At 45.9% G+C, this 23,695-nt stretch overlaps 1 protein-coding gene across 4 annotated transcripts in view; it reads right to left on the bottom strand.

Annotated features, from left to right (window-relative positions):
* Vgll4 (vestigial like family member 4) overlaps positions 1-23,695 on the bottom strand; it is a 109,634-nt gene that overhangs the window by 38,940 nt on the left and 46,999 nt on the right. Inside the window, exon 1 of one of the 4 annotated variants that reach the window (XM_087904415.1) lies at positions 18,981-19,531. The exons of the other annotated variants lie outside the window; for them this stretch is intronic. Coding sequence (XP_087760541.1) covers positions 18,981-19,062 — 82 coding nt within the window. The 5' untranslated portion in view covers positions 19,063-19,531. Of the gene's footprint in view, positions 1-18,980; positions 19,532-23,695 lie in introns of those variants that run through there. 4 annotated transcript variants of the gene reach the window in all.

The following is a 23,695-nucleotide window of genomic DNA, read 5'->3' as shown; positions in this document are numbered from 1 at the left end:
TGACAACACTCACTTCCTGCTCTCTTGGCTGCTTCTTCCAACTAACAGAAAAGGCCAGGGACACAGTGACCAGAAGCAGGGGTCAACGAGTACTCCAAATGATCTGCTTCCTAGGGTATTCTCCACACCTGAGACAAAGACAATGTAAACCCTCAGAGGCCCAGAAACACACAGATCAACCAAGATGAGGCTTGCCTCCCAAAGTTGATTGGCCCCCAGTGTGACAATGCTGAGAAGTGTGACCTTTAGCAAGCAAAGCCTACAGGGATCTCCACAGTCAGTGGAGAAGATGCCTTCCGAAGGGCCGTCAGGATTCCAGAATCACTCTCCCCTCCTGCATCCCATCCCGCCAATCTCCTCCCCTCCCTCAGCCTCTCCTATAGTCTCCTTTATAGTGCCATGGCTATCCTGACATCACACACATAGAAAAGTCTAGTATCCCTGTGAGAGGGAGCACGCAGTACTGGTTCTTCTGAATCAATTACTTCCCTTTACAGTCATTCCCAGACCTATCCATGTCGGCAAATCTTACCTTTCTACAGCTAAATAAATTCCAGCACACATAAGCCCCACAAGTCCTGTATCCATTCACCTACTGATGGACATCTAGGCTGGCTCCATTTCCTGACCACTGTGAACGGAGCAGCAGTGAACATCAATGTGTAAGCCTCTCTGTAATGGGAAGTCCTTCGAGTGCATGCCCAGGGGCAGTACAGCTGAGTCACAGAGCGCTTCTACTTTCAATTTTTGGGAAACCTCCACACCACCACACTAATTTCCAGCGGCAGAAGCACTTTGCATTCCCACCAGCCTGAATATGGTTCCTTCCCCATATCCTCCCCAGCACTGCTGCCATAGTTTCCTCAGTTTTAGCCATCCTGGCTAGGATGAGATGGAATCTCAGAGTAGTTTTAACTCACGTTTCTCTAACAGTGTTGAAGATGCTAAAATGTGTTTATTGGCCATTTGTGCTTCTCCTTTTAAAAGTCATCTGTCCAATTCACTGCTCTGCTCCATTTATTAACTGAAGTTTCGGGAGTCTGATGGCAATTCTTTATATATTCCAGATACTAATCCCCTGCCTGTACTAATAGCCCTGTACAGCTGGCAAATGTGTTTCCCCCTGTCTGTCAGCTGCCCCCTTCGCTGTGCTGATGGAGTCTTCTGCTGTGCAGAAGCCAATTACACATAGTCCCACTTGTCAATCTTCAGGGTTATTTCCCAGGCTCCAGCTGACCTCGTCTAGATTTTAAAGTGTTTCCCCTAGAAACAACTACATAATTTCTGAAAGTAACTTGGAAGTACTTAGTCCTATGTCACTAAATTCATCACTACTTGGTCAAAAACAGTCTAAGAATGCTACCTTCCTGTACAGCCACGGCAGCATTACCAGCCAGTACAGCCCTCTGACCGCCACCACCGCACAGCAAATTCACATCCAACGTCCCTGGGTGAACTGGGGGTGGCACAGTCACACAAACTGCTCAACACAGCTGTCATGTCTTTTTAATCTCTTTTAAGTTTTTCTTCTCCTCCTCCCCCTCCTTCTCTTTCTCTTTTATGATATGGAGCATTTGCTGGTCCAGTCACCTCCTCGCGATTTTAGGCTCCGGTTAAACACCTCTACTGAGAACTCCACAGAGACGACACGAGCACTCAGAACTATGCCGCATCAGAGGCACCCACCACAAGCTTGTCCTATACTGGGGATCAGAGTTGACTGTGTGCTAAGGGTGGTACCCTCAAACTTCTCCCTTACCACAAAACAAACAAAAAGATCAACCTTAAGTAAACCAACGTTTTCTCTTTCATACTAAAAGCACAGAACTGACACCCTTGTCTGCATTGCTCTGTCGATGTATGTGCCATATGTTTTCTGTGGCAATGCAAGAGACTGTGGCTAAACTACATGAAGCGGCGCTCCTGGGTACTACCCAGTGCAAGTCTGCTCGGGATACGACATCAAAGGACAGCAAGGGTAAAACACACTGTGGGCCCTCCACACTCCCTAGCCATGTCCTGCATTCAACCAAGTGTGGGTCTACAGTAATTTTTAGAAACTGTGGATATTAAATATGCACAGGGCTTATTCACGTCAGGACTCCACACCAAACACCGGGCCAGCCACTCTCACAGCACTGTGCTGGCACTGCCACCCAGAACTGACTCCATCCAGGAAGACCTAAAACTGCAAGCTGGAGCTGGCTTACACCATCTGGAACACAGCACATAAACATGACTGTCTGCTGGAAAGTGGTCCATAGAGTTCAGGAAAATGAGTGATGGATACTGGTCTCACCCTCCCCATCCTGGTCCTCAACTGGGTAGAAGTGCTCCAGAAAGATTTTTGTATGTTTGTTTTTGTTTTTTTTGAGACAGGGTTTCTCTGTGTAGCCCTGGCTGTCCCAAATCACTTTGTAAACAAGGTTGGCCTGAACTCCCAGGGATTCGCCTGCCTCTGCCTTCGAAATGCTGGGATTTTAAAGGCACCACTGATCAGTTCAAGGAAGTATTAACACCACTGCAGGGGGGAAAAAAATTACTGGAGAACCCAAGAGCTTCCCTTTCTCTTTGAGGGTTACCATATGTTTGATTTGAATGTGACATGTCCCATGTGGGCTCATGTATTTGAATACTTAGTCCCCAGCCAGAGTAGTCGCTGTTTTGAGAGGTACTGGAACCTTTAGGAGGCGGAGCCTTGCTGGAGGAAGTACATCATCAGGGGCAGGCTTTGAAGTCTGTGTAGCCTGGCCTCACTTCCTGTGTGTGTGTGAAACTGGATCTCTGCTTTGAGTGCCAGGTCAGACTCATACTCCTGCTGCCACCCCTCCTTCCCCATGACGGACAGCATCCCCTCTGGAACTGTAAGCCACAATACAAACAAACCCTTGCTTCCCCAGCTTGCTTTTGGTCAGGGTGTTCCCTTATAGCAAGGCTGAAAACTAATATCCCGTCTAAGAACCACACCGGGGACAGCTCTGAAACATTAGTATAAAGGGAAAGACCCCGGGAGAGGAAGGGAGAGACGGGGCAGGCTGTGGACATTGGATATGAGGCCGCAATTCTAGCTCTGACAACGAGCAGCAGTCTGTCTCCTTGGACATGGGCTGGATCAGGCATTCCAGGCAAGGACAGCTGCATGCATAAAGAGAGCAGCAAGGACATGTGTCCAAGATCAGGATGGCTGCGACAGAGCTAAAGACAGAGCCAAGGGGCCAGGTGAAGCTGGCAACAGACCACCAGCCTAGTATGGCGAGACCCTGGATTTCAGCCCTAGCATTTAAAAAAAGAAAAAGAAAAAAGAAAAAAAAAAAAAAAAAGGAGGGAAGAGGAAGAGAGTGATAATCAGGGGATTCACATAGATGTACAAACCGCATTTTGTTTTTATTTTTTAGTAATTCATTGTATGGTTTGTAGTGTGGGAGACTGAAGCCAGGGCCATGGGCCCCGAGCCCTACCTCAGCCCCCATTCTCTCTGTATAAACTGAACAGCCCCTGGTGTCTGTGGCAGGGGCTGTGTTAAGACTTCCCAGGGGCCTGTAATGGCTCTGGCACTTAGAAACTGAGTGAGACAAAAGGATCACTGCAGTTTGCAGTCAGCCTGGACCACAGAGTAAGGGCAACACCAGTCTAACCTACATGGCAAGGCTCTATGCCTTAAATAAAATTTGAAAAATAATAAAGAAATAAGCATATGCTTGCTAGCTAGATAAACGTTAATATGTTTAACATGAAGATTTATGAGGGGCAGACAACTCATTCCATATAAGAATAAGAACGCATATTTACTTTCTATTAAGAACTAGGGGGCTGGTAATGGCTCAGTGTATAAAAGCAGGTGCCAGGCAAGAGCCTGAGTTTGATTCTCAGATCCCATGTAAAGGTGGAAGGCGACTCCACAAAGATGTCCTCTGATCTTCACACACATGCCATGGCATGCACACGTCCCTGTATCTCATAGACACACATACACAATAACAAATTAAGATTTTAAATAAAATAATGGTATAGTGGCGAGAAGCCTCAGTGGGTAAAGCTGCTTGCTACCCAGCAATGCAAGCCTAACTGCCCAAGTCTAATCCCTAGAACCAATATAAAATCTGAGAGAATAGATTCTACACATGCACACACAAACACACACCCATACACAATTAAAATAGAACAGTGCAGAGCACAATCAAAAATCACATGAAGCTGTAATTCGGTGACTCAATGCTGGGGTAAATGCAGGCTTCACACATGCTAGCCAAGCTCTACCATAGAACTGCATTTGTGAGGAATTTTGATATGATATAGATTATTTCCAAGATTTTAATATTAATTCAAAGTTTACAATCATTAGGCAGAAGATACGTCTCACGGAAGAGGATTTTATACTCGCCATATCCTATAACAATGAACAAGAGTCCATCACTGGAAAAGAAACACTGGGCATGGAGTGCACTTCCAGACACAATCTTCCCCAGCATGCAGACACGCTTTCAATGAAGACATAAAGATTAGGGGGTGGGGGACGGGCAACTGCAACTTGAAACTGGGGGCAGGATGCGGTTGGCTATTGGTTTCTCTCTACCCTCCACACTCAGGCCTCTTTTCAGTTTACACTACCGCCAAGCAAACGCTATCACTGAGAGGCCAGGAAGGGCCAGCTCCCCTTCCGTATATTTGCTTAAGATATGAAGGTTAAGTAGTCATTGTGCTCATAAAAGTCGGGCACTTTCAGGCCTATTTAAGGTCTCCGCTTACCTCCAAGTGACTAAGCCTGAAGCCAAAGACAGACGAAAACTGGGTTGATCAAAGGCCGGGCTGTCATTAAGTGAAAATGAGGGAAGATGAAAGGCTGGCGGCTACTTCAAAGGTCCAGAAATGAGCCCTGAGTGCACAGCACAGGGCTGGAGCACAAGCACTGGCTGCAGCTTAATGGACTGGGTGACATTCCTGCAGCCACACATCTGCACACTGACAACACAGACACAAGTGTAAGGGCAAGCCTCTAGTCCTGTTTCCTGCCTGGAAGCAAGAAGGAGAAGGGAAGCAGTGCTTCCATGCTGGCAGTTTTTCCTTTAAAAACAAGAAAGGAAGGAAGGAAAGAAAGAAGGGAGAGAGGAAATATGATCCATATTGGGATTGAGCCGATCTTTATCTAACCTTCCAAACTGCCGAGGAGACACCTCAAGCAGCCGCGTGGAATCCAGGCCTCTCCTTACCTCCTTAAACATCTGTAGCCCTAACTCCTCTGTGGAGCTCACATCACAGTCACCTCTGCAGACATTATTCTCATTGGTGTTTTTAAAGTGTTTGCCTCTTATAAATAGAAACTTATTTAAGTGGCTTCTCTTTACCTGGCTGATACCTCAGTTTCCCCATTTGAAAGCTACCTTTGGCATTAGCTGCTTTCTATCTTGTATAAGGCAAAATCCATCACCTAATGTCTATAATTCATCCCCCCCCCCCAAGACTCTGAGCAAACCCCTAGAAGTCTGTGACTGTCAGATTCCTCTGAGATGCTGGAGAATGGCACAAAGCAGGGTGAAATGCCTCTGAGGATCTACCTCTGGAAACACCTCCTTGTGAATATTGACAGACAGCGGCTATAAAAGAGATGGTAAACAACAATTAAGTGTCTCAAAGGCCCATGTGTTCAAGGCTGGATCCACCGTTGTGAGTGGGAGGAAGGTAGGTTGTTGGGGACGTGGCCTTGAAGGAGGTGTGGCCTCTTGGCCACCATGAGCTCCCAATACAATATGCTGCCCTGCCACTGGCCCAAAACAAGGCTAAGTAACCAGGATTGGAACCTAAAGTAAACCTTTTCCTTAGTAAATTTGTTCTCCCGGATGTTTTATTATGAATGGATACTAACACATTTGGAAACGTGCAGCATTTTGAGATTCCAACAGTGTCAGTGGTTTTAGCTTCTGAACCAAAATGTTTTTCAAAGGCTACTTGGTGACAGAAGGGTCGTTTGTGATAGCTATGTATGATCATATGTTAGAAAAGTCACCATGGCAGTTCATTTCAATTACATCTGGAGCCCACAGCCCAGCTCCGTGATGACTGAAACAAAACTATAAAGCACCTGGTGCCATCCTTCATGGCTTAGGTTACATGATACCTGCTTCTGAGGCTTAACAAATGTACATTTGGTGTTTTCAAAATATAGGACATATCTCCACCTTGAATTAAACAAAAATAATCAAAGAACCAAAAACATCACTCAGACACCAAGAACCAAGCACACTGTTATGGCCGCTGAGACCATGACACTCTTACATAAATTAATATCTTGGCTGCAATGGTAGCGGAATATGAAACATGAGTAAAACAGAGAAATTCTCAACCCCAAGAAGAAATTGTACAGAAATAAATAAATCATATTACACATACACACACCATCACTACCACCACAAACAGTCAAAACAGAATGCCCACTCACACAGGTGGGCTCACAGCCAAACCCTCCTCCTGACATAAAAGAGACTGTGTTTGTTGCTGTGATAGAGCACCATGACCAACACAACCCAGAGAAGGGAGAGTTGGCTTGGTCTTACAGTTCCATAAGGTGAGACTCCATCATGGCAGCAAGCAACGAGGTGGAAGGAGCAGGAAGCTGAGAAATCACATTTACTCTCAAAGCCTGTGCCCAGTGACAGATTTCCTCCAGCAAGGCTGCTCTACCTAACCTCCCCAAATAGCGCCACCAACTGGATACCAAAGGTCCAAATGCCCAAGCCTGTGGGGGACATTGTTATCAAACCATCACAGAGATCTAGCACAGAGGGTTTTCAGCGCCTTTAAAACACGAACAGGCATTTTAAGATGGCATTTACTCTCTGCATTCTTATGGACCACTTATGTATGAGATCTGAGTTATTGTCATCCCATTCTTCAACCAGGGTCAGGGGAGCATCTGCCCTGCAGAAAATCAGACATATATGCAAGGGGACCCATCAACCCCCATGAAGAGAAGTGAAAAACAGGTTGCAGGCACCCCAAATCGCCAACAATTCTGCATGATATGCAAGTGGATGAGCAAAGCTAAACAGAATGAAGACAAACCAAAAAAAGACAAAAACAAAAAAAAGCTGTGGTTCCAGGCTAACAACAGATTTCCTGCCCTCTAGCTGAAGGATCTCTGACCTCACTCTTCTGCATGACTGCTTAGGGGCTGATTTGCACACAGAACTATGTAAGTGCCGGTGGTAGAGAGAACACGCAAAGGTATAGATTCATAAACATATCCTCCTACACCATCACCACCACCCTGTCTTCTCTACCCAGGATGGCCTTGAACTCCTGATCCTCCTGCCTCCGTCTATGAAGTGTTGGTATTACAGGTATGCACAACCCTCGAGAAACTTACACATTAAGATGCTAGGATGTGGAGGAGGCAGGTTTAGCAATGAAAGTGGATCTAATCAAATGACAGTTGCCATTGCTTAAATTGTCAATTTTACTATGACTTGAGTCCTCCTCTGCCCAAAGAAAATTGTCACTGGCTGCAAGATACTTTAGACTCCACTTGTGGAATCGACCACAGAACAATCTAGAGAAAGAAAGCCGTTGCATTTTATAGGGATGCTTCTGTAAGGTTGCTCCTGGAGCAGAGAGTTCTCTATGAGAGGGGACGCGCACAGAAAGAGACAGAGTCCATTTCCTAGTTACTGGTATTGTTTAAACAAACAAACAACAACAAAAACCTCAGGCTGGAAGGAGAGCTCAACTCCTGAGCTCTGTGCATACAGTCTCGTACAGGAAAAGTCACTACCAGAACACTGTGACCCCAGAACACTGTGACCACGGGCTGAGGGCCCACTGTGCCACATCGGTGTTTGCCATATCCCTTGATCTGGCTTCTACTGGTTTATAGGCTTGGATTTGATATGTGGAAAAACAGACTCACTTCTGACAACACACAAGTCACCACCTCTACTGTCCTGAAACCTGAAAACATACTCTGCCATCCTCCCCGACCACCACCACCAGCCAAAAAGCTCACTGAGGAGAGTGTCCCTCCTCATGAGGCACCAACAATCAGAGTTTTGACTGGTGTCTGTGTCAGATCAGGTTACATTAGCAACGACTAATACCTCAACACTGTCCAACCACTGGGAGCTGAACTGTAAAGGACTCAGCGCAGATAAAGATTTAGAGAGAGTGCACGCCATGTGCCATCTCCATACAAAACACTGGGGCAGCTCCTTAAAAGTCTACCATGCCCAGCAACCAGACAGTTCCACCTATGAGTACTGATCCAAAAGAAACGAGCATAGAGACTGGAGTGGTGGCTCAGCACTTGAGAGCACTGGCTGTTCTTGCAGGGATCCAGGTTTGGTTCTTCGTCCAACATTGCAGCTTACAACCATGTGTAGCTCCAATTCTGGGGACCCAATGGCCTCTTCTGGACTCGAAAAGCACTGCATACACATGATGCAGAGACATATGTGCAGGCCAAACACATGTACACATAAAATAAATATTTTCAAAGACACGAGCATGCATGTTCACCGGAAGCTGTGCAACGCCATGAAAGCGCGTAATGGCACCAAGCTACACCGAAAATGGGTTCGAAAGAACATTGTGTCTGGGATAGTCTGCAATACTAAGACACATCCATAACAGCAATATTTGTGACAGGTCTGCCCACCTCAGAACACAGAAGTTCACAAACATGACAGGACAGGTCTGACCATCCAACAGCACAGATGAACCTTACGCCTCAACGCTGTGCATGAGCGGATCCCCATGTGTGCTGAGACAAGACAGGTGGGGCTGACTTGGATGACACCCTGTGGCAAGTGTGAGGAGCCACGAAGAAGCATCACACAGCTCTTGGGACCAAGGTACTGGATGAGACAGGCTTTCACTATGTAGCCCAGGCTGGCCTGGAAGTTCTCATCCTGCCTCAGCCTCAGACGACAGTGTGAGGCACCACACCAAGCCTGAAAGATCCTTTATCTAGATCTGGTACTCAACTAGGACAAATGTGCTGTTTAAAGTAAATAAACAAACTAAAAACAGAAGGTACAGTTTGGAGATGCGAGGGCCAACCACTCACGACCAAAACACAGGTCACCCCAATTTCCCCAAATGCTAACCTAAACAAAACCCCAGAGGAGCTTTCTGCACACAGTTACGATGACTGACCAGAAGGAAGCTACTGCACACGACGGATTCCCTCCACAAACCGGCACCAGCACGCCATGAAATCAGACTCAGCCATCTTCTGCTTTGCGGTCTCCCACTTCACAAATCGTTCTTTCTTGGGTGCAACGAACTCAAAATTCTAACTTGATGGGTTCACTGGGAATGGGGAGATAACCAAGCCCGATGACCCAGACTATGGCATATATGCCCATACATATACATGCACACAAAATAAAAAATAACTTACAATCATACTTTTAAAAATAAAATTCTTACTTAATATGATCTTATTTTTGACAAAACAGAAAGGAAAGCAGCGGTAAAGGCTTTTCTTCAGCAGCTAATGACATCTCAATGAAAGCACAAGGATGATGGAAGGAAAGCCAGGCAGATGGAAAGCCGTGGTCCACCGTCCAAGGGGAGCCTGGGATCTGCACCTGGTTTTGAAGACACCAAACACTGCGGCATCTTAAGAGGAAGCGCCCAAGACAGGAGCATTACCACACCCCACACTCAGGGATCATTTCCCCTATTTTTTTAATTGAAGACTTTTTTCATTCTATGTCATTTTTCCCTCTCCCAGTTCCTCCCCTCTGCCTTACCCACCCAACTTTGTTCTGTTTTCTCTCTTTCATAAAAGGAAAAAGAAAAATCAAAACACACACACACTTAAAAAACAAAACCAAAAAATAAATCAAAACAAGCAAAAGACCTATAAAACAAAAAATTGCAAAGCAAAATAAAACAAAAACTCCACAAAAATACCACTGAGTTCATTTCGTGTTGACAAACTGTTCCAGGCACAGAGCCCGCCCTGGTGTGTGGTGGATATACCCAGTGACATGCCATTGAAGAAAACTGATTTTCCCTTTGCCAGTGGGTATCGATTGTAGGTAGCTTCTTATTTAGGGTGGGAGCACATCTGGCTTGAACCTGTGTAGTTCAAAACTGCCAGTCTTTGTGAGTTTAAGTGCATCAGCCCTGCTGTATCTGGAGGACACCATTTCCCTGGGGTCACCCCTCAGAAAAGCATCATCCTGAGTGACATACCCAGACCCCAAAATGCAAACATACGTTTTCTCTTCTACATGGATGTTGGCTTTTACGCTTTCAATATGTGTGCCACAATGAATAACCACAGGTACTGTGAGAACTCCTTCAGACAACAGCCTTTAAGATACCAGCCCACTTTGGGCGTGGTCTCATGTACTCTAAAAGTCCAAACTAAAAGCATGCGCGGCCCTCTTTGCTGCTGGTTTTGGTTCCAGTTTCTAACACACACAGAGGATTGCAGATCACTACCTTACTGTGAGTTTATCCCCAAATAAATAAACCTTTGCTATACTCCACTCTGGGCGATTATGGAACCTTTTGGTACTACTACACATAGGAGTTAGTATCTTAGTTAGGGTTCTATTGCTGTGCATTGACACCATAACCATGGCAACTCTTATAATTTATGAGAATTATTTAAACTGGAATGGCTTGCTTACAACTCAGAGGCTCAGTCCATTATCATCATGGTGGGACATGGCAGTGTGCACACAGACATGGTGCTGGAGAAGTAGCTCAGAGTCCTGTATCTTGCAGGCAACAGGAAATGTTCTGAGGCACTGGTATGCCTTGGCATGTATGAGGTCTCAAAGCCAACCCTCTCAATGACACACTTCCTCCAACAAAGCCATGTTTCCTAATAGTGTCACTCCCTATGAGGGTATGGGTGACAATTACATTCAAACTACCCACAGTTAGGTACCTACAATTGCTCATTCATATTATCGAGGCAGAGTCTCTCAATCAAACTCAGTCTCACTAGTGGGACTGGGATTAAAGGCGTGCGCCACTACCGCCCGGCTAAAAATAGTTTTGTTTTTTAAAAAAAAAAAATGCATAGTAAGAGGTTAGGGATTTAGCTCAATGGTAGAGCGCTTGCCTAGCAAGTGCAAAGTCCTGGGTTCAGTATTCAGCTGGGGGGAGGGGGTGTGAAGTAAGAACGGAAGAACAGGGGTAAATGAAAGTGCTGCGAATGATAAAATTAAAACTAAAATCAGCCCTGACTCTGGAATGGTGCAGTCATGCAACGGAAGATGAGAAAAACAAAAGCTACATTCACGGCCCCCTTAATTTATCAGGGGAAGAAACATGGATACAGCCTAACTGGGTTATGGGTAGTATAAACAACCCCGCGGAACCGCTTGGCAGCACACAACTGCATGAAAACATTCAATCCCAGAGTCTGCTCTATTAAAGTCAAATCATTAGCCAAGAGGAATTAACAGGCCACTATTTTCATGTGAAACAGACATAAAATGAAAATTAAGAACAATGCACACGGATAATGAATGTTCTCTCATTCATAACTTCAGCAGACGCATGGGGCTTGTGATGGCTATTCTTAGTTTTTAACTTGACTACATCTGGAATTAACTAAAACCAAAATAGCTGGGCACACCTGCGAGGGATTTTTATCCCCATAATTAAATCATTTGAAGTAGAAAGACTTATTCCTAATCCCAATCCTTGAGGTAGAAAGATCCATCTTAAATCTGGGCCACACCTTCTGCTGGAAGCCTATATAAAAGGAAGGACGCTTGCGCTCTCTGCCTGCTTCTGTCACTCTCCCTAGCAAGCCCATATCCTCCCCCCCCCCCCCCCCCCGCAGGCATTAGAGCCTACTTCTTTGGGATTCAAGTGCACACTGAAGACCAGAAGAGACATCCAGCTTCTCAGACTGAGCAACTCCTGGATTCTTGGACCTTCTGTTGGTAGACAATCATTGTTGGACACCGCTTCTAAATCATTCTAATAAATCTAATAGATAGACAGACAAATAGATAGATCTTCATTCATTTAATAAGTTCTGTTCCTCTAGAGAACTCCGACTAACATGTCGCTATTACTGAAAACAGCGCCCCCTTCCTGGCTCCACAAAGCCAAGAACTCCACTTGGAGACTGCCTCTACCTAAGCTCTTTCTGCTTCCTAAGCACCGGCCATAGGAAGCTGGTGCAGCAGCAATGCTGACATGTCACATGTCAGCTTCAGGCCACCTGCCTGTTGATATAGAACCAGTCTCCCTACTCAGGCATCACAAGCACAACCCAACTGCACTCTCCAAAAACGATGCAAGACAGTCTAGACACGGTCTTTAAAAGGTGCTGGGGAATGTGAATGAAACACTAGCTGGGGAAAAATTTCAACTGGAGCATCAAGAGCTATTTAACAGCGAGGGAGGCGGTGTCAGTCCCACAGCTGAGGTGACCTTTGCTGCTGCAGCATGGCTGCCCATGGAGAAGACAGCAACACTTCATGACCATTCAGCCACTTCACAAGATATCATTAAAGCATGAGAGCTCAGGGTTAGAGCATGTGCTATGCATGTGTGGAGGCCCTGGGTTTCACCTCCAGCGTATTCCACAACCCCCAAAAGATGGCATACAGAATAATTCCAATTACATGGAGCTAGAAGAGCAAAACAATGCCAGACCAAAGCTCCTTTGCTAGGCCTGGAGATATGGACCAGCAGCACTTGTTGCTCTTAGAGGAGACCCATCAGTTCCCAGCACCCACATGGTGACTCACACACCCTGTGACTCCAGTTCATCCAACAGCCTCTGCTGGTCTCCCCAAGCACTATACTCACAGGCGCGCGCAAGCGCGCGCACACACACACTAAAAAATAAAATTTTTTAAACCCCATCTACTCTAGGCATGGTGATGTACTCTTTTTAATCACAGCATTCTTTGAGTTTGAGGCTAGTCTGGCTTACATAGTGGGTTCCAGGCCAGTCAGAGCTACAGAGTCTGTCAAACATAAATAAGTAAATAAAATGGATTTTCTACTTTTTATTTTGTTTTGTTTTTCAAGACAGAATTTCTCTGTATATCCCTGGCTCTCCTGGAACTTACTCTAGACCAGGCCGGCCTCTTTACTCTGCCTCCTGTGTGCTAGGATTAAAGACATGTGCTACCACTGTCTGGCTGGATTTTCTACTTTTTTCTAGGGTAAATAAACATTCTTTCAACTAGCAGTGATTCACACTGTTAATATTGAAGATATTATCCATGAGGCCCCAAAGCTAAAATAATTCACAGAATTCTAAGGCTGACATAGAGGGGCTAGAGATGGTGTACTAGTAGTAAAGAATGCATTTCCAGTTTGCATCCAGGGACCCACACATCGGGTGGCTCAGAGCCTCATTTAATATCAGCTCCAAGAGATCCAACAACCTCTTCTGGCCTCCGTAGGCACACCACCACACAAATACACTAATATAAGTAAGACTTCAAAATTTTCAGAAAGTCGGCAAACCAGCAGAAAGAATACTTCTAGAACACGGGTGGACAGACACTGCCACACAAGCCTGCATACCTGGTACCCACATGAAGATGGAAGGAGAAAACGGACTCCACAAAGTTGTCTTCTGGCTGCCACCATGTGCAAGGCACACATACCCCCTGCCCCATAACATACATGTGATTTAAAAAAAAAAAAAACAAACCAAAGAACCACTCAGAGATGGTGAAGCTTAAGAGTGCTTGCTGCTCTTGGAGGTGACAGAAGTTTGTTTCCCAGAACACAAATGGGCACTCAAAATTATTTCTAACCCAGCTCCAAGGGACCTGACACTTTCCGTTGATCTCCTCAGACACCTGCATTTGTGTGGTGCACATACCCACATATGTATATTAGAAAAGTTAAGTCTTTTTAAAAATAAATATGTAAGTAAATAATCTTGGAGAACATGAAACACTGACTTGGGAGGTGAGATGTGGGCAAGAGTGCAGGGGAGTGCAAACAGGAGAGAAATCATTTCAAAAACAAAGCACCTGTGATGGGGGTGGGGGATGTGTTTGCTTTTGTAGGAGCACAACTAACTCACGACTTTGTTTTCAAGTAAAAAGGGGAGGAGGGCCTGCTTCATACTGCTGAGCGAGGCTAAAAAATAATTACCATGAGCTAAATATATAAATAGCATTAAATATAAACTGTCATTAAATAAACATTAAATGCATAGAGATGAAGCAGATACAGCCAGGAGCATCCCCTGAGAAGACTTTTTTATAGATCTGTACACCAGCAAAGGCTAAATCTGGATCTGATTTCTTCATGACAAAACCCAGTTTTCTTCAGCATCCTGGCAGTGAAGCAGAAGGAAACTGAACACACCATGGGGCCTGCCTCTGCCTCTCTCTCTCTCTCTGTGTGTGTGTGTGTGTGTGTGTGTGTGTGTATGTGTGTGTGTGTCTGTGTCCCTCTGTCTCTGTCTCTCTCTCAACATTTATTTGGGAAGGGGTGGGGGTTCAAGACTCTGTGGGGGTCAGAGGACAAACTTTGGGAGTCAGTTCTCTCCTTCCACCATGTGGGTCCCAGAGACAGAAATCAGGTCATCAAGGAGCTTGGCTTAGTTACCTTTACCCACTGTGCAATCTCCCTGGCCCAGAGATTTCTTTATATCTATATGACACGGTTTTAAAAGCTTGCTTCACAACAATGAACCCAGACACCTTAGGAACACAAGGCAAAGGAAGGCTGACTTCTAACAAGCCAAGTGCTGGCTCCCAGAGATAACAGCCCAAATCAAACAAACCTTCCAGAAGGGGATTGAGAATTATGGGTGTGGAGCTGGAAGGAAGGAGGCTCTAATCATACCTTCCGGGCATAAGCTGTAATTAGCAGAAACACAAGCACAGAAGTGCTCAGCATTCACCTGGGGGGGGAGAGAGAGGGAGAGAGAGAGAGAGAAAGAGAGAGAGAGAGAGAGAGAGAAAGAGAGAGAGGGGGTAAGATGCTAAAACTGAAAGAACTTCCACCGTAAAATGGTCACAGAGGCAGCACCACAGAGCACACCCAAATGAAAACCATGTCACTTGATCTGTGTGTAGGGCTAGGAACCAACTCTGAGACTTGTAGCCTTGTTCGATGGCCTTTTCACCCAACAGCACTGGAGGCTCCAAAGCCTCTCAAAGCCTCTGAGCTCTTCAGACAAAGAACAATGAAACTAGGCCTCCATCAACCTGTTGCCAGTAGACTGGCAAGAAACAAAAGAGCCCATGCCCAGACTTGCAGGGCCTCACTCTGCTGGGCAGCCCAAGTGTGTATGTTCCCTTCCCATTCAGAAAAACGGATCTGAATGCAGCCCGCAGAGAAACAAGTGGGAATTACGTTCTAAAACGACAGTTCTAAACCCCGAGGACCTCCACATGCCCCTCTCTGAAGCTCTGAGACCATCACCCTATGCAACTCATCCTCACTTTCTCCCAAGACAAATCACACTATTAAATTAAAAGACGAGAATTCCTCTACCAAATTACACACTAATGGCTCTTAACCCATAATTGAAGAATCACTAAGAGCAGTTTACAGACACGGGCAACCATGAGCATTTATTAGGACCGAACTTTTCAGAACTGAGTAATTATGTAAGTATGGCTGCCAGCCATCCTGAACACTCCCATTCTCACACTGCTTCATGGAAGGCTCACTCTGGGGATCTCACCTCTAACCAGGGCCGCCTCCTCCTTCTCCAATCCCATCCCACATTCTACAGTGGCAGGAGAGAAAGTTCTAGAAGGCTAGTCACCTGCAGCTAGCATCAGGACAAAGCCCCGTAAGCTGGGGTATGAGCCACCCCTCCCCCACTCCCAGGAGGCACAGTCCTGAGGATGTGAACAGAGAGGGAACAGTAACCTTGTGGAGAAGAGGCCCAGGGACCCACTGAGATGGGCTCCAACCTCACCTCAGTGCTGCAACAAACCCCCAAATCCACCCGAACAAAGAGAAACTCTGGGCCTAGATTTCCTTAGCCAGAAAAAGATGAAGGTATTAGATGATGTCTAAGACCCTGGTTGGCTCTGTGGTGATGAGTTAATTAGAGAAAACAACAGTCCATAATTAAAGACTGCATTATACAGCAGAGGCCACAGAGTCGCCAGGGAAAGCCTGCAGGCTTCGGTTGTGAGTTGGGCTTCCACACAAACTATGACCTGGAACCTCAGAGGGCCCTGAGTAAGCCTTGGGGTCCTGTCTTCATGAGGTTTGTGACCATTCAGTGGATGAACAGGAATTCATAAAGAGAACATTAAGAGGGTGGCTGCAGTTGACCTATGCCTTTATTATGGAGACAGAGGCAAAACTGACCTTCTTTAGATACAAGGGGACCGACCAGAAGAACAGGCAGGATGAAATGTTAGTTGTTGGGCATGGTAATAAGAGGCCGTGAAGCTTCTGGGCTTGTTCACTAACACAAGCAGTTTTACTAAGTCACTCGTCATTAGTGCAGAAACTGGTTCTCACAGGTTAGACAGATAGATTTTCTGTCTCAACAACTCTGCTCTCCAGAGCCTACACCGGCCTTTTAGTCCTCCTTGGAGGTGACCATGAGGGTGGGTACAAGGATGCAGTTACCACACAAGGAGGGACCTCAGCCGTCCAGAACAGGTTTGGGCTACAGTGAGGCTCGGTGGGAGAAGGTAATGTGGTTCCAGTCCAAGACCCCAAGGAAGGAAGACAAACTAGTGTGGATTCAAAAGTAAGTCCCAAGGGTCCCTGTATGCTGCAAGGTAAGAGGAGGAAGAGGGTGAGGACACGGTTCACCCGACACAACCGAGGCTGTGGTAGAAGCAACCCAAGCAAGCAAAGCTCCCCCACCTACACCTTCACTTCTAAAGCCAACAAGGCAGAGTCTGTCCCTGGTTAAAAGGCAAGATGCTGGTCTATGCCCAAGAACAGATCCAATGCTACCTACCCACATCCAGTCATGATCCTCATAACTGGCCCTAGCACTCTGGAGGGCTGGTATGTTCAATGCAAACTATCTCAGCACACTTCCTTTAAACTGTACCAATATTCTGTTTGTTTGTTTGTTTCAGACAGGGTCTCACTATGTAGCCCTGGCTGTCCTGGGACTAAGTAAAGCAGACTGGCCTCAGACTCACAGAGATCCACCTTCCTCTGCCTTCTCATGCTGGGATTAAAGGTGCGTGCCACCAGGCCCAGTTCTGTTCTGATTTCTTACGGGAGAGAATCCCATGTATAATTTATACCCATCCTTCCACACTGCCCTGGCAGTTGAGACCAGATGTGTGTGGTGTTTACAGTGAGGAAACCAGAGGACGTAAACAACTGGCTCCGAACGCCACTCTGGTTTAGCTGTGCTTTTCTTCATTTCCTGTGTATTTATTTTGGTGTTAGAATAATATTACCTTTCATAATAAGGAAAACGGGAGCAGATGTTTAAACTAAACAGATGATAGCCTATGATCCCACACATCCACTCGGCTCTCAAAATCAAAGTCTGTTCTTCCAAACAGTGAAGGAAACAAGACAACTAACTGCTGGCTTATGCGCTTTCCTTAGAACCGCACGCCCACCTGAAGGAGCTGCTAAACTTCCTCCCCAGACACAGGAACAAACCTGCTCCCAGCGTCCTGGCAGCTTCAGTGTTCCTCGCTCCCCGCTTGGTTTTCAACTATCAATTGAAAACCAAGTATCAGATTACTTGTTGACAAAGAGACCACATTAAAAGTTTCCATCTTTTGTTGGGGTGCATGTTTTTTTTTTTTTAATTTTAAAAAAAGAAAGTACATGAATCCCACCAGAAACTGCTTCTGAGAATCGGGCCTTTGAGAGGAGGGAGTTTAGAGGCCAAAATACTCCTTACATGTAAAGGGAACTTGTCAAAGTAAAGTGGTATCTTATTTAAAAACAAAACAGCAGCAACAACAACAAAAACTTTAAATCTGAGATTATTATCCACAGAGTTAATTTTAAAACAAGCTTGAAAGAAAGGGTATGTTTTCAGCTGCTTTAAGAAACAGAGCTGAAACTTTCACACAAAACACAGCACAGCTCCCCACTTTAACTTCTGCCCAAGAAAAAGCAAACAACCCACTTAGTCTACTATAGGAGAAAACACAGAGTCCAGTGCCCCCAGCAGGAAGATGTGCCTGGACTCCTGCATGCTTTTACCAGGAAAGACTCCCTGGCAGTCCCAGCTCACTCCCTGCCCTACCAGTCCCGAGGCTCAACCAGGCCATTACCCTGGACTCAAATGGCACGTAGGTAAAAATTCCAAAAGATGAAATTGGGGTTTTCTCTTCTTCTCTACTCCGAGGAGTGTCCAGGGGAAGGGGAGGTGATGAGCCAGAAGAACCTAGGGATGGGAGCATTTTCCACTTTCTTTAGCCTTCTGGCAGCTGGGTTGTGTAATCACCAGGGACCGGGGCTGGAGGGAGCCTGTCTCACTGTCACAGGAAATGGGGCGGCAGACAAAGAGCCGGCCTGGGCTCCCTGACACCAGGCCTTGCCAGCCCCACAAAATCCACAGAAAAAAACTAACTAAATGTCTGAGACAATGGCCCCAGAAAACAAAAACTCATTGTGGCTTTTTGTTGTTGTTTCTCCACCACACAAAATCCAGAACAAGAGTACACACAGAATACTGTACACGGTGATATGTCTAAAAATACATGTGAGTCCCTCCCTCTTCTCTAACACCCACATGCTTAACTTCTCCTTGTCCTTACAAATTCCTCCCCTCCATAAAATGGCAACAAAATCAAAAGAGAAAAGAATTTAAAGTGTAACAATCCTGTCAGATCTTGTCAGTAAGTTGGAAACAAACTTACAACAGTATGTCCCCTCCAGTCCTCCCTGCTGCTACCCTCCTGCCAGACACCAGCAAACTGTCCTGAAATGGTGTACAACTTTGTCTAGGCACTCCACCATCCCAAGAAAGACAAGAAAATGTTCTGAAGCCAACCGATCAGAATCCCCCCACCGAGGAGGAGTGGCCGTTACAGATACAAACAAGAAGTCCACCCTACAACATCTACCTTCGTAGCACAGAACCCCGATGTTATTGTTCATCTTGTCCAAGTACTGGTAGTTCAACAGGTCCATCTTCATAAACAGCATTTATCTGTCCGGCTGGCAAAGAAAGGCAGTTCTTTGCTTTCACTCCCGAAGAGAAAGTTTCAAAATTCAGTCTTAGCTGGGTAGCTCCAGGCTCTCCTAAAACTTCAGTAAAATAGAGGCCCAGCCTCACACGAGTAAAACAAAGTATGTAAAAGTTTTGTTTTTAAAAAAAAAAAATCACACACACACACACACACACACACAAAAAAAATCAAACTCAAACAAAACCTGTCCAGGGCTTACTGGAAGGCAGTGTCTGTGTTGCGTCTTCTACTCGGCTTTAAAAAAAAAATCACTTCAGCAGTCTTTCAAAGCTTGTCTTGAGGGTTTAAAAAGAAAGCAGTAAAAAAAAGAAAAACACAAAGCACATTTCTTAGGACAAAGGCACTCTCCCTCACAGCCCGCTGCAAGCTGACTGCGCTGACATGCTGGCTATGCTTGGTATGACTCGTATGTAAACCAGCTTCCTCTGCTTGGGGAGGTGGGGGCCGAGCATGCTCACTGGAGCCTCGGCACAGGATCAGGCTCTAGGCGCATGCAGAGTTAGCAGGAAGCAGAAAGAGGAGGGGACGGCGAGACGCAGGGGGCGAGGAGTCTTTCCTCTTCGGAGCCAAAGGCTGCCAGAGGCCGTGGAAGAAAACCCAGCAAGTTTTGGAGTGTTTTGTTTTGTTTCGGGGTTGGGGGTAGACTAAGCACAAACTTAAAAAAATCTGCCCCGGAAGCAAACTACATGGAATTTAACTTTTGGGTGACTTCATTCCAGAGGCTGAGAACCCAGGGCTTCCACTGGGGTGTGCTCTGCTGGGTACAAGGTTTCTTTGTTTCTTTGTAAGATGGTTTTATTGTGTCCAGGGACATAGTGTTTACACTTTCAAGTCACTGTACACGTAACTTCCTTCCCAAGCCTTGTAGCTGCACAGACAGGCCGCTAGAGATAAATCTTTCCACAAAGGAGGAAACTGAGGCCTGGAGACTGAGTAGGCTACAGACCCAACTTCCACCTCCACCACACACACACACACACACACGCACGCACGCACGCACACACACACACACACACACGCACGCGCGCGCGCGCGCACGCACACACACACGCACGCACGCACGCGCGCACGCACACACACACACACACACACACACACACGCACGCCTGGGGTAGGTTGGGAATACTATCTGGAGAGGTGGCTGGGTGGCTAAAAGCACTACAGCTTTGGCAGAGAACCCAAGTTCAGTACCCAGCACTCACAAGGGATCTAATGCCTTCTTCTGACCTCCATGGGCACTACGTGCACATAATACACACATAAACACGAAGAAAAAAACATCCATACACGCAAAACAAATAATATTTCTCTTTTGATGGCGGAGACAGGGTTTCTCTGTGTAGCCTTGGATGTCCTGGAACTCCTTCCGTTGACCAAGGGCTGACCTCGAACTCAAAGAGATCCACCTGCCTCTGCCTCCCAAGTGCTGGGATTAAAAGCATATGCCACCACTGCCCAGCTTAAATAATAATTTTTTTTAAAGCCCAGTTGCTCTCCAAACTCATCTGGAAGGTTGTGATCAATCATGGAAACTTTCAAAATGTTCCAAGAACCTCCAATACAGAGTGGCATTGAGCTTCAGCTGAAAAGGGAAAAGAACCAGACTCCACCTCAGCCTGGCACAGTGATGCAAGCCAGTAATTCTAGCTTGTCACAGACTGAGGCAGGGGAACAACCATGAGCTCCCAGGCATATGTGGGATACAGATTAAGATCCATCCACCTCCAAAACAGACTTCAGCACATTCACATACTTTAGAATAAAGAACTTTTAAAAGCAATTAAGGACATGACTGAAACAATACATATATAGGGAAATGAGCAATGTCCTTTCCATGACTTAACGGCATTAAAAACCATGGTTCTCAGGCAAGGGAACACCAGGCTCAATCCCAGGGGCCTACATGGTGAAAGGAAAGAACCAACTTCCCAAAAGTTGGCCTCTGACCTATACACGCACCATGGCATGGACACACCCATAAACACTGAGCAGGCGGTCCTGGTTGTATGTATGCGTGTATATATATATAAACACTGAGCAGGCAGTCCTGGTTGTATAAAAAACCAGATTGAAGACAGGCATGGTAGTGGCACAGAGGCAGGCAAATTGCTGTGAGTTTGAGGTTAGCCTAGTCTCTACAAAGTGAGTTCCAGGGCAGCAAAAGCAAACAGACCACATGTGCACTATGATACACAAATTCAAAATATAAAATAATAAAATTTAAAATCAAAATAAAAACCCTCTACTGGAGCAGCACAATGACGCAGGGAGTTAGCATGTGCCATGCAGGCCTGATGACCTAAGTTTAAATCCTGGAACCCATCGCGGACTGAGAGAGCTAACTCCCAAAAGTTGTCTTCTGACCTCTACACATACGCAGCAACATACCTGTTGCACACTCATGCAAGAAGTAATAAATAAACTTTAAAGCAACTAACTGGAGGGCAGCCTCTCCCTCTTCCATGGGCATGCTGCATGGCAGTGTCTGCATCCCACCCTGCAGGTTCTGACTGTAGTTTAGGTGCGATCAACACCTCCACCAAAAGAAAACACCCAGTGCCAAACACACCCATTCTCAAACCCGCTCACAGACTAAACGCTCACAGGCTGAGCACAAGTAAAGCATTAGCAGGAGGGGCTGTCGAGGGCAATTAGGAGGTGGCGCACATCTTTAATCCCAGCACACAGGAGGCAGAGGCAGGGAGATCACACCAAATTCTATACAGAGAAGATACAGACAACCTCCATGAGAGGAGCTGTGTGGGAAAGAAGCCATGAGGTATGGTGATACTTTGTTTGTGCTCTAACAAATAAAGCCTGCCTGAAGGTTGAAGGGCAGAGCTAGCCACTAGCTAGCCATAGAGTCCAGGCAGTGGTGGCAAACACCTTTAATCCCAGCACCAGGGAGGTGGAGACAAGAAGAGATATGCCTGGGTGGAAACGGGGCTATAAGGCGCGAAGAGAGAGGAGCGCCTGGCATTCATTCGCAGAAATGGCATTCAGTCTGAGGACTTAAGAGACAGGATACCCCATTCCGTCTGAGGATTTCACAGAGGTAAGAACTAGTGGCTGGCTGCTCTGCTTCTCTGATCTTTCAACTTTCAGCCCCAATATCTGACTCCAGGTCTTTATTATTAAAACCAGCCAGAATTCGCATTACACGCAGGTCCTTGTCTATGGACCAAAGTGAATTCTATGTGCTTTGAAGATGACTTGTATGCTTAAAAACAAACTGCTATAGGTATGTGTTTGCTACCTGACCTGGAATACACTGGAAATAGAGTTTTTAGATTAAAAAAAAAAACAAAACTAAAATTAAAACCAAAACACACACACAGAGGAAAAAAAAGAGTAATTTGATTGAATACTCAAACTTATGCTCTTATAAAGAATTAAATGTTCCCACCTGCCAAAATAACTGCTTTCAATCCCTTTTGCCTGGAAAGGCAGGATACCACCTCTACTCACTGCTAAAGGCTGAGTAAACGGTGCCCAAAGGCCCAGCAGGCACACAAGCCCCTGCACTGACTCTACATCTGGACTACCACAGTGGCAAAGAAAGATTCCTGTCACATTGCCATTTATTTGTTACCCTTTTGTTTCTTGCTTTTGACACAGTATCTTTGCCATTTTGCCCAGACTGGCCTCAAACTTGGAGCTCAAGTCATCCTCCTGCCTCAGCATCCCCAGCAGTAGGGACTCCTCATGCCTGGCTGACTTACCTCCCCTACCCTTTTCTGCCCTGAAGATCCAACCCAGTTCCTCCCACATGCTCACCAAGTGCTCAACCACCAAGCTCCATCCTTAGCTTCATGCTGCTATTGACAGTATTGGAAACACAGTACTGGAGAGTCTAGAGTGAGACAATGAATCAAAGCTGGAGTTGTGGGTGTCCACCTTGTGGCAGCCATACTACCTGCAAAAACACCCAGTGTCCCCAGCATCTGCTACACTGTGTGCCCTGAAACAGCTGAAATAAAAACCCCACTAAACTGAAACACACTCACCATACCCCTGCATGTACATGACCTGCATGTACATGACCACACACTGACATACATAAACTCTGAGGGAGACTGGGAAGCACAGCACAGCAAACACAGACATGCCGAACTTCCACTGCCCCCCAGCACCCAGGCAAAGTCTCACTTTAAAGCTTTGGCTGTCCTTGAACTCATACATAGAGCAAGCTGACCTCAAACACAGAGATCCACCTGCCTTTGTCCACCAAGTGCAAGGATTAAAGGCGTGTGCCACTATGCCCAGTTCAGACACGCTCATCTTAAATGGCGGGTGCTTTCACCTTTCTCCATATTTCTCATCAACCCACAAGGAATATTTTCTTATGTAATGAAAATGAAGGAGAAAGTTCTCTACTTTAAAGTTAAAAGGTATGACAATATTCCATAGGAAGACATAATTAAGGGACTGCATACATTACTTTTTAAGATATTATGTGCAAATAAATAAATAAATAAAAATTTAAAAAAAGATATTATGTGCATGTGTGTAGAGTATGGGGTTATGCATGTGAGTGCAGGTACCACAGAGTCCAGAAGAGGGTGTTGGATCCCTTTGGAACTGGGGTT

The sequence above is a fragment of the Myodes glareolus genome, chromosome 3 (assembly GCF_982192425.1).
Source record: "Myodes glareolus chromosome 3, mMyoGla1.1, whole genome shotgun sequence".
NCBI classification, from domain to species: domain Eukaryota; kingdom Metazoa; phylum Chordata; class Mammalia; order Rodentia; family Cricetidae; genus Myodes; species Myodes glareolus.
This window is presented reverse-complemented; position numbering and strand designations above follow the sequence as displayed.